This window comes from Phoca vitulina, unplaced genomic scaffold (genome assembly GCF_004348235.1).
Source record: "Phoca vitulina isolate PV1807 unplaced genomic scaffold, GSC_HSeal_1.0 scaffold16, whole genome shotgun sequence".
In the NCBI taxonomy this organism is placed as follows: Eukaryota; Metazoa; Chordata; class Mammalia; order Carnivora; family Phocidae; genus Phoca; species Phoca vitulina.
The window spans coordinates 32,483,660-32,495,029 of NW_022589719.1; the positions used below are offsets into that span (position 1 = coordinate 32,483,660).

At 50.3% G+C, this 11,370-nt stretch overlaps 1 protein-coding gene and 1 pseudogene across 1 annotated transcript; one reads left to right on the forward strand and one right to left on the reverse strand.

Moving 5' to 3' along the window:
• Positions 1-1,626: 1,626 nt before the first annotated feature.
• On the forward strand, positions 1,627-1,787 carry LOC116638947 (annotated as a pseudogene).
• Positions 1,788-4,516: 2,729 nt separating this feature from the next.
• Positions 4,517-10,926, reverse strand: ZDHHC24 (zinc finger DHHC-type containing 24). The gene is made up of 3 exons (XM_032414994.1): positions 10,605-10,926; positions 9,018-9,295; positions 4,517-5,851 (listed from the first exon to the last, which is right to left on the reverse strand). Exons 1-3 carry the CDS (start codon positions 10,883-10,885, stop codon positions 5,556-5,558), a joined length of 855 nt encoding a protein of 284 aa, XP_032270885.1. The 5' UTR covers positions 10,886-10,926; the 3' UTR covers positions 4,517-5,555.
• Between the last annotated feature and the right edge of the window lie 444 nt (positions 10,927-11,370).

The window sequence follows — 11,370 nt, forward strand, 5'->3', positions numbered from 1 at the left end:
CCATTTTCTCTGTTCTCTCTGGAATTCTCATTGAACCCAGCACCACCTGATAAATGGTTAATTCCAGAGAGAACAGGATTGATCATGTTTTTCTTCTCTTTTCTCATATTGTCTTTCTATTTTCTGAGGGATTTTTAACTTTCAGCTCTTCTCTGGAACTGTTTTTATTTTTTATTTTTTATTTTTTATTTTATTTATTTACTTGACAGAGAGAGAGACAGCTAGAGAGGGAACACAAGCAGGGGGAGTGGGAGAGGGAGAAGCAGGCTTCCGGCTGAGCAGGGAGCCTGCTTCTCCCTCTCCCTGCCACTCCCCCTGCTTGTGTTTCCTCTCTCGCTGTGTCTCTGTCAAATAAATAAAATCTTAAAAAAAATAATAATAAAAGATTTTATTTATTCATTTGAGAGAGACTGAGAGAACACAAGCAGGGGGAGGCAGGGAGAGAGGGAGAAGCAGACTCCCCGCTGAGCTAGGAGTGCCATGTGGGATCCAATCCCAGGACCCTGGGATAATGAACCATGCCAAAGGCAGACGCTTAACCATCTGAGCCACCCAGGCACCCGAAACAACACACTTCTAAAGATTTTATTTATTTATTTGTCAGAGAGCAAGACAGAACACAAACGGGGAGAGGCAGGCAGAGGGAGAAGCAGGCTCCCTGCTGAGCAAGGAGCCCGATGTAGGACTCGATCTCAGGACCCTGGGATCATGACCTGAGCTGAAGGCAGCCACTTAACTGACTGAGCCACCCTGGCGTCCCAACAACACACTTCTAAATAACAAGTGAGTCAAAGACGAAATCTCAAGAAAAATTTAAAAATCTTTTGAACTAAATGAAAACGAAAACACAACTTACCAAATTTGTGGGACACAGCAAAGCAGTGCTTTAAGGGAAATGTATAGCATTGAATGCATGTTTTAGAAAAGAAAGATCTAAAATCAATAATTTAAGTTTCCACCTTGGGAAATAAGAGCAAAATAAGTCCAAAGTAAGCAGGAAAAAAAAAAAAAAAAAAGAATTAGAGCAGAAATCAATTAAAATTGAAAACCAGAAATTAGCAGAGAAAATCAACAAAACCAAAAGCTCGTTCTGGGAAATCTCATCAGAACCAGCAGGGTAATTGTCTATCTCCAAGCCAAGTGCAAGGTAGAAGCAGGAGAAAAACCTCTCCTGAGATTTTTTTAACCACAGCCAGCCTGAATAGGTTTACACCTAAATTGACAATACCTGGGTGGTCCAAAAGACCCATAGCTGAAAATTTAGTATAAAGTGGTGCAGGATTTGTCATCAGATGACTGAGAAACACCTATCTTCTCTGGAGGAATTTACTGACTGTTGACCCAATCTCAAAAACAATCCCCTTGATAAAATGCCAAGAAAAAGGAACTCACAGTCAAAACCCACAAATTGCAAGAAAATAAGACATTGTGGGGGCGCCTGGGTGGCTCAGTTGTTAAGCGTCTGCCTTTGGCTCAGGTCATGATCCCAGGGTCCTGGGATCGACCCCCGCATCGGGCTCCCTGCTCAGCCTGCTTCTCCCTCTCCCACTCTCCCTGCTTGTGTTCCCTCTCTCGCTGTGTCTCTCTGTCAAATAAATAAAATCTTAAAAAAAAAAAAAAAGACATAGCTTTGCGCAGTGGCAGTATCGTAGCCAATGAGATTTATCTGAGGCGCAATTATTGCTAATTGAAAAAAAAAAAAAGACATTGTGAAGAGGAGCCACCATAAACAATAGCCCACGTACTCAGGCCTCAAAGACTTAAGATATTGGAATTACTAAACAGTGTAAGATGTGTGTCTTCAATATATTTAAAGCAAAAACAAACAAACAAACAAAACAAAAACAAAAACCCTGAAATATAAGTAGAGAGCAAGAGAGGATATAAAATGACCAAGCAAATCTGAAAAAGAACCAAACAGAACTAGAAACGAGAATAAAATATTTGACACGTAAAACTCATGGGTGAATGGGCACAACCACTTAAAAAAGAAAAAAACTCAATAGATTGGTTTTGCAGCTGAAGAAAGACTTAACTGGAAGGTAGAGCTGGAGAAATTATCCAGAATGCCAGAAACAGAGATAGAAAATGTGAGGATGGAATAGGAGGGTCTCATCAGAGCTTCACTAGGGACAGAGAAAATACATGTAGTGTAAGAATCTTCTAGAACTGATGAAAGACATCAATTCATAGAATCAGGAAACCCAAAGAATTTCTTTAGGGTAAATACAAAGAAAACCACACTTGCGCACATCACAGTAAACTGCAGAATACTGAAGACAAAAAATCCTAAAAGCATTGGAGACAAAAGTATCTTCAAAGGAAAAACAATAGATGACAGTTGACTTAACAGCAACAATGGAAACCAAAAGACAGAATAATATTTTTAACATTGAGAGGAAATAACTATTAACCTAGAATTCTGCATCCAGCAAAAAGTAACTTTAATTATAAAAAGGGTAAAAAACTAAAAACTACAAAAAGTGAGACAAACAGAAAGCACAAAATAAAGTGGTAGAAATATACCCAAGTACATTAATTGCAATAAATATAAATGACCAAATGTTTCAACTGGAAGACAGTCTTGTCTAGATTTTTAAAACTCCATCTACAGGGCGCCTGGGTGGCTCAGTCAGTTAAGTGTTTGCCTTCGGCTCAGGTCATGATCCCAGGGTCCTGGGATTGAGCCCCATGTCAGGGTCCCTGCTCATCGGGGAGTCTGCGTTTCCCTCTCCCTCTGCCCCTCCCTCCCCAAACTCGTGCTCTCTCTCTCAAATAAAATCTTTAAAAAAAAAAAAATCCATCTATAGGCTGATCTCAAGAGACAAAACAATTGAAAGTAAAAGAATACAAATTATTAACATATTTGGACTAGAAGGGAACTTAAGGGGCATCTATTTAAAAAGAAACCCATGCTGGGTGGCTCAGTTCATTAAGCGTCTGGATGTCAATTTCAGCTCAGGTCATGATCTTAGGGTCGTGAAATTGAGTCCTGCATCGGGCTCCATCCTGAGCATGGAGACTGCTTAGGATTCTCTCTCTCCCTCTCCCTCTGCCCCTCCCCTCCCCCCACTCGTGCACTCTCTCTCTCTCTCTAAAAAAAATAAATAATAATAATAATAATAAATCTAGGGGCGCCTGGGTGGCTCAGTTGGTTAAGTGACTGCCTTCGGCTCAGGTCATGATCCTGGAGTCCCTGGATCGAGTCCCGCATTGGGCTCCCTGCTCAGCGGGAAGCCTGCTTCTCCCTCTCCCACTTCCCCTGCTTGTGTTCCCTCTCTCTCTCTGTCAATTAAATAAATAAATAAAATCCTTAAATAATAATAATAATAATAAATCTAACCAAAAAAGGCATGATCTTTATGAGAAAAAGTATATAACTTTATTGAAAACATTTAATGGACACGCCATGTTCATGAACTGAAAAATGCAATTTCAATTTCATATGGATGTTGATCTTTAGATTCAGTTGGGTTTCATTCACAATCTCAAAGGTATTTTTTATTGGTGGAACTTGACAAGTGGATTCTAAAATGTATATGAAAGAGCAAGGACCAAGAATAGATCTTAGGGAGTCCTACAGTAGGGGTGACAGTGGAAAAATAAGTTGTGGTATAGTCAATGGCTCACTATACAGCAAGGAGAAGGAATGCCCTACAGCTCTACACGTTCATCTGGATAAATCTCAGAAACATAATAATGAGTGAAAAGGCAAGTCACAGAAGAATAAGCACAGTATGATTCCATTTATATAAAATTCAAAAACATGCAAAACCAATACAAACCTAGGTAATACAATTACAAGGCAAAGCAAGGGAATGATTCAGACAGTACAGTGTTTTCTCCACCGGGGAGGGGCACAGTGGGGACTTCAAAGGAAGTAGTATCCGTTTCTTAAATGGGGGGAAGGAGGGAATTTATTTTATAAATATTTTCTTGCATCTCCTTACTATTTAATAAAAACAATAGAAAGCGGAGGAGGAGACAAGAAGTCGGCCCATGCTTCCGTACAGCACAAAGTGCCAGGCACACCACTTTCCTAACCATTAAGAACTAGCAGTTGAACATGCCATTTGGGAAAAACAAAGTGCCATTTGGGAAAACAAAGAAGTCCTAGCAGCTCAAAGGTTTGTGGGTATGGGCAGGGCCTCTCAGAAGGATGGGCTTCTCTGAGGGTTCCTGGGTGACAAGCCTGCCATGTCCTTGGATGACATCTCCACCACCCAAGGCAGCATCTGTAGACTTTTTCACTTAACCCCATTTTTGGTCCAGCCCCTCACCCCCAACCCTCCCCTGAGACCCAAAGCTTCTTCGAATAGCCCCCAACTGTACCTCAGAGGGGTAGCTGCTTGGCTGCAAGGGGGCCCCGGGGTGGGGGAAGGGGCAATTAGCTGCTCCTCATACAGACTTTGGGTCAGTCCCTACTGTAAGTCCCAAACCCTGCCTTCCATGGTGCCAGGAGAGTTCCTGAGCCTCTCCAGGGCCCTGGGGGCGGGGGGGGGGGGGGGGGGGGGCAGTTTGGCTGCCTCTTGGCCCCTCCCTCTAGGAATTAACTTCCAATTCTCTGCTAAGAGAGGAAATGAGCCCCCATCCACTTCCCATCTTTCAGAATGTCATCAGGCTCTTTGATCTATTCCTGTCTCCCTTCTATTTTCTTTGTCCTTGTAAATTTATATCTGTTTCATGTCTTTACTATCATTTTAGATTTTAAAAGGAAACAGAGGTAAACCCATGTGTTTAAACCTGCTACATTTAACTGGAAGTCTATTTACTATATTTAAATAAAAATGTTTAACAGGTAGCTTCTGAAGAGTTCAGAGAGGAAGAGCTTAGCCTTCTGAGCACCATCCTGCAGATGCTTGAACATCCACCTGATTTCTCTGCCTCGATTTTCCTACTCACTTTCCTCAGCTGTGCAAGGGTGAAGGAGAAAGCACAAAGATCTGGGTTCAAATCCTGACTCCTCCATTCACTGCCCCATGATCTTCTCACATCAACCGTCATAATTGCTGCCCCCCGGTACCAGAGTAGCCAGAGGGAGGCACAGTGAGTGTTATGGAGAGGCTTCTAACCACAAAGCACTGAACCTGGGAAAGAATGTTGGATTCTCGTTCCCTGGATCACCACACGCCACCTTGGTCTGCTGGTGCCCCAGCCCCCCACACCAAAGCCACAGGAAGAGCCCTGGTCCCTTAAGCCCTCAGGCATTCTGTGGTTCCCATGCGTGACAATCAGAGGAAACCAGAAACAGCAGCCTGGGCAACAGCAAGGGACCAGAAACCCAGAAAGATGGAGAGAGTCCAAGAACCAAGTGGGCGCTTTATTAACCCAGCAAAGGGGTGACTGGGCTGGCCAAGCAGCCCCTTACCAACTGTCCACTCTACTCGGGGGGCCAACAGAGGCAGAGTTGCAGGACCCAAGCCCTGGACACTGGAGTCCAGGCTGGGCAGGGGCAAGGCCAAGGACGGGACGGGAGGCTGGGGATGGGCCCGAAAGGAGTTAGGAGCCTCCTTTCCTGCTACCCTCTCCCTGAACAGCTCCGGCTCCTTCTGGAGTCAGGAAGCCACGAGGCCCGCATCAGCTGCAGTCTGGAAGGTGATCCCATCCCCAGGCAATGGGGAGGCCAGGAAGGGCCAGAGCCAGACGAGGACCCAGCGGGGCCCCAGGGCCGCCTGCAAGTTGTGGCAAGGGCCCAGGTCATAAGAGTGCTGGCCCCGAGCCCACTCCCATGTGGTCTGGCCCCTCAGCAGCAGCATCCCATGGAAGAGCAGCCCGGCCCCGCACAACAGTGCACCTGCCACACACGTGTCGGTCACAAAGGCCAGGGCAAACTGAGCCAGAGACACTCTGCCTGCAAGAAGAAAGCAAGAGGGTCAGGGGGCAGCCGTGGGCTCAGCCCTCCCAAAGCTCAGCTCCCGCCCTTCTTCCACTCCCTACCCTCCACCACGAAGCAGGGCTCATTTCCTCTGCTCAGTCAACGCTGAGTGGCTACTCCCGGGCCAGCCCACGCCGGTGACCTGGGCAGACGCAGCCCTCTGCCCAACATCCGACTTGCATTCATCACAAACTTGTGAGCACCTCCCACGTGCCAGACGCGGTGGCAGGCACCAGGATGAACGGTGGACACCAGCTCTGACCCCAGGGAGCTCACAGACAAGTAGTTAAGAGACGACTTCTCAGTTACTTAATTACGGATGTGATGTGTGTTCCAATGGGAAAGTACAGCACCTTCTGGCCCACAGTAGCTACTAAGTATCTGCTGAACTAATGAACTACAGGATGTCATGAAACATTCTGCTCAGTGAAAGACACCGGACACAGAGGGCACATAGATGATGTCATTTCTGTGAAATGTCCCAAACAGGCAAATCCAGAGACAGACAGTAGATGAGTGGTTACCAGGAGCTGGGGGCCTCAGGGAGGAGTAGGGAGTGACTGCTCAATGGGTATAATAGGGTTTCTTTTTGGGGTGATGAAAATGTTCTGGAATTAGATAGTGGTGATGGTTGCACCACATTGTAAAGGTACTAAATGCCACTGAATGATATACTAGGAAGTGGTTAAAATGATGAATTCCATGTTATATGAATTCTACTTCATTAAAAAAGAGAGGCTATGTGGGGAAATGCCAAGCTGACTTATTAGGAGGCTAAAGGAAGTGGATTTCATCTGCTTTAATTAAGTACATCTTGGGTGGCATCTGAAGGAGGTATTTGGTAGGTGAAGAGGGGAGAAAACACTCTGTTTGAAGGTCCTGAGGCAGGATGGAGAGATGCCTGTGAGACGAGTATGTGGATGGTTCTGGAAGCTCGGGAGAGAAGCCCAGGCCCAACACGCAGATCTGCAGGTGGTTGGCAGTTCCAAGACCCGCCAGAGTGTAGAGTGGGATGGGAGCAGCGCCACGCCCTCAGCATCAGGAAACCAGGTCCTTTGGGACCCGATCAAGAAAAGAGAGGGAAACCAAAAATTTAGGAGGAAACCCTGCAGTAAGAGTTGTTGGAGACGCCCAGGGTACAGCCTTTCCAGGAGGTTGAAGGCCAGCAGTATTAATGAGGCAGAAAGGTCTCGTGAAGCAAAGAGAACTCAAAAGGGTCCTCTGGGCTTTGTGGCGACCGAGGCATTCTCAGGAAGGGGAGGGGAGACAGAAGCCAGTTTGGAGCAGGTACAGGAGTGAGTGGGAGGTGAGGAAAAGCAGCCTATGAGCCCAGGTAAGTCCTTCAACAAGCTTGGCTGCTAAGAGAAGAGCCAAGAGGCAAGAGGTAGGGAGGAGGAGGATGTGGGGTGAAGAGAGGGTTTGTACAGGTGGGAAAAGCCGAAGAAAGCCAGTGGAAGGGGGACTGGGTCAGCAGGAGGAGAAGCAGGCCATAGTGAGGCTTCCAAGCAGGGAGGAAGGGCCAGACACCAGGAGAAGCTGGGGGCAGTCAGCCTGGCTTCCGGATCTGAGGATGAGACAATTCTGGATGTACCCACTGACATCTCATTTTCTGTGATGGATTTCAAGAGAGGTGGGGGCTTGGAGAACAGGAGAGTGGGAAGGTTGGAGCTGCAGTCATTCGGGGGAGCAAGCTTATGAGAAACCAGGATGGCCACCCATGACTGAAGGCCTGTTGGGGTCAGCAGCGCCATGAATGTGGCATGGGACCAACTGCCACCAAGTACCAGCTCTCAGCGACCAGCGGCAGACTCAGAGAAGACAGGAAGGCACCGTGGAAGACAGAGCCAAGAGGGTTGAGATGTTGGCAGGAGAATGGTGGAAATGAGGATTCTAAGCTGGATGTGGGGGCAGTGAAGAGGGAAAGTGTTGACGGAAAGGTGAGGGCAGGAGCTCATGGGGTAGAAGTGTGAGAGCTGGCTAGGAGAGGAGGTGGGGAGCAGACGGAGAGGGGTGAATGGCTCATGGCGTGATTTGGGAGGTGACACGCTTTGGCTTCTGACAAGGTGTAGGGTGGATGTGGGAGTAAGTAAAGGAAGTCAAATGGAGAGAAGGTCAAAAGCTGACCAACTGGGCACTGGGAGGGCCATTAGCCCAGACTTCCAGATGCCCACGATTTCAGCAGGGCCCAGGGCTGGAGAAGGCGATGGCTGCAGAGGGGCGGGGCGCAGGGAGGTGCGGCTGGAGGGCTTGTGTCTCAGTGGAAACAGGGTCATCAAGGAGGCAGAGGAGGGCTGCTCAGGGAGCCAGTGTGGTCAGAGCGAGACGGTGACAAGCCCACTGGGCCTCCCAAGGCCCTTCCCCCGCCCACCCCTCCGGGCTGTAGGGACAGAGCTGGGCTTGGATAGGACGAGACACAGCGACTACTCAGAGTACTCAGAGAGTTTAGTCACTGCAGGACAAGGTTACAGAGGGGACCATGGAGGGGTCAGGAGGAAGGGGTCAGGGGAGAGAAGGCATTTCAGGCGGAGACAACAAAGAGTATAAAAAACAGTGGGGCTTTTATCTCAGGGAGGGGAGGGTGTCAGAAGAAAGAGGAATAAATCTGTCATCCAGAACATGGCCTCTCAGCCTCCTGATCCATGTCTTCCCCTCCCAGCTTCCGAAGACTGGAACTTCCCTCTGCCTATAGCTTTCACTGGCTCCCTACTGTCCAGCCATGTCAGGGCTCTCTCCTCACACCAGCATTCAGGGAGGGTCTCCACCATCCAGTCTGAACCTACTCCTTGCCCAACCTCCACGCTTTTGTTCTGTCTGCAACCCTCACTTAGAATGCACCCCCACTTAGAATGCTCCCTCCCCATCCCAACCCCCGCCCCCCAACTCCCACCAGTCCTTCCTTCTCTGCCAACACCTAGAATCCTTGCCTGATTCTCCTAGCCAGAACTCTGTACCTGGGTCAAGGCCCAGTATTTTACTGTACTGCACACCCAGTTGAATCTCAGGCTGCCCTCACCCCCCATAAATGACATTGGAACTGGGATCCCCGGACATCACCAGGAGAACCAGCGGGAAATCCCACCCCCCACCAGAATGGCCCACTGCAAGGGCCTCTGCGTCTGTGGACGCCTCCCAAGCTCCCCACCTGTGAGCAGCATGAGCCAGGGCAGCAGGAGGAGGGCGGCGGTGTGGAGGGGCGCGTGGGCTCGCAGGAGGGCTGACAGGGCAGGGCCCAGCAGCACAGAGACATGCAGCAGGACGCCCGCAGCATGAAGCAGCAGGCACAGGAAGGGCCGGTAGTTGCGGAACCCCACACAGCGGCCCAGGAGGCGGCAGTGGTGATCCCGGCGAAGGATGCAGACGCGGCAGGAGGAGCAATGCCCACTGCGGGGCGGCACCTGGCTTTGGCACTGGTAGCAGTAACTGCAGGGAAGGAACCACAGCGTCAGTTCTGCCAGCAGCTCTGAGCGCCCCCTACCATGCCCGGTCGGCCTCTGAGCCCAGCCTGGGGAAGCAGGCAGGCCACTGCCCTCAGTAAGCCTCAGCTCCATCATACATAAACGCAGGCCGAACACCCCTGCCTGGGCCCTTCCAGTTCTAGCACTGCGGGTCCGAGGGCTCTTGCAGCTCAGACACCCCAGTCCTAAGGCCTTTCTCTGGCCTCTAACATCCAGGGGCAAACTTCTCACTTCCTCCGCGGTCACCACATTGGTCCCAATCACCATGCACTCTCCCCAGGATTACTGCTTGAGACTCTTAACGACTCTCCCTGATTGATTCCAGCTTTGGTTCCTCCTGGTATGGTCTCACCCCAGCAGCCAGGCTGATCCTTAAAAATCTAAGTCAAGGGGCGCCTGGGTGGCTCAGTCGGTTGAGCGACTGCCTTTGGCTCGGGTCATGATCCTGGAGTCCCAGGATTGAGTCCCATGTCCGCCTCCCTGCTCAGCGGGAAGCCTGCCTCTCCCTCTGACCCTCCCCCCTTCTCATGCCCTCTCTCTCTCAAATAAATAAAATCTTTAAAAAAAAAAATCTAAGTCAAAACCCTACAATGGCTGTCCATCTCACTGCCAGTAAGAAGCTAAACCTTCAATGTCCCACAAGGTCTTTCTATCTCTACCCTCCCTCCCCTCCCTCTCTCACTCCACACCAGCCACACTGGCCTTCTTGCTGTTCCTGAACATGCAAGGCACATAACTGCCTCAGTCTTTGCACTGTCGTCCCCTCTACCTGGAACACTCTCCCCCAGATTCCCACATGGCTAACTCCCCCACATCCTTAAATTAAAGTCTTTGCTCAAATGCCTACCTTGACTACCCTATTTAAAACTGCAACCTGCACACCCTTTACCCTGCTCTACTTTTTGTTTCCATACCACCATCTTCTAACACTCTATATAATTTCCTTATTTATTATGCCTGTAGCTTATCATCTGCCTCCTCCCCCACTGAAATCAGCTCCAGGAGGTCAGGAATCTATTTTATTGAACCTTCAGTGGCCGGAAGAGTACCTTGCACATAGTAGGTGCTCATTAAATATTTGTAAGTGAATGAATGATATTTCTTCTGGATCTACCATCCCAGGCTGTAAAAGAGTGTTCTGGCTCTAACAAGCAGATCCTATTGTAATCTGGTTCTAATATCTTCTGGTTCTAGGGCACCTCCCCCTGTCCAAGGCTCCTGCTTTCCCCCCCCCCCACCGCCGCGCCAGCCCCCAGATCCCGCGCCCCACTCACGCCCAGCCCTGGCCCAGACCGCGGCCGGCCAGCATCACGCCCCGGATGCTGGGGTCCGAGCGCAGGAAGAGCCCCACGTTGCCCAGCAGGTTGAGCAGCTGGAAGGCGGCCAGCACTAGGTGCAAGGCCCGAGCCAGGGGTCCCAGCGGGGGCGGCCCGGGACCCAGAACCAGCACATAGGCCAGCTCCAGGCCCACAGCCGCGGCCCACAGCGCAGTGAGCACGAGAGGCAGCCGCGCGGGCGCCCCCTCCGCGCTCCCCACCGCCCAGAGCTGCCCCATGGCCTGGACCCACCGGCTGTCGGATCCCGAGTACCCCTCCGCTTCCGTATTGGGGCGGGGATAGTGGCAGACGGACGCCTGCTACGACCAATAGAAGCTCCGAAGGGAGTTTCGAGTCACCGGGAGCTGCCGGCAGATGCAGGCATGTGATTGGACGGCCGCATGAGCCACGGACGAGCTTGGAATCCCGTTGGCGCTAGAGCCGGGTAGGGCAGCACGTTATAGCCACGCCCAGCCGCGGAGCCCCGCCCCTCCCGCAGAAGCCCCGCCCTCTGGTCTCGCTAGCCGGTTTGGAGGATTGAGTTGCAGTCTTCGGTGGCGTCGGGGTTTCCCGGCTCAGCACATTCCCCCTCAGCCCCCAGCCGCCCCGATATTAATAGCCCTGCATCGCCTCATCCAGCTGGCCTGGAACCCCTCCCCATGCTCGAGTGTCTCCATCACCCCAGAAAACATTCAAACAGGTCGGCGCCTCGGTGTGTCTGACT

Coding starts and splice junctions, on each gene's coding strand:
- ZDHHC24 (XM_032414994.1), bottom strand. CDS start 10,885: ATGGGGCAGCTCTGGGCGGTGGGGAGCGCGGAGGGGGCGCCCGCGCGG. Junction 9,296..10,604: donor GGTCTGGGCCAGGGCTGGGC/GTGAGTGGGGCG, acceptor CCTTCCCTGCAG/TTACTGCTACCAGTGCCAAA. Junction 5,852..9,017: donor CTGGCTCATGCTGCTCACAG/GTGGGGAGCTTG, acceptor TTCTTCTTGCAG/GCAGAGTGTCTCTGGCTCAG.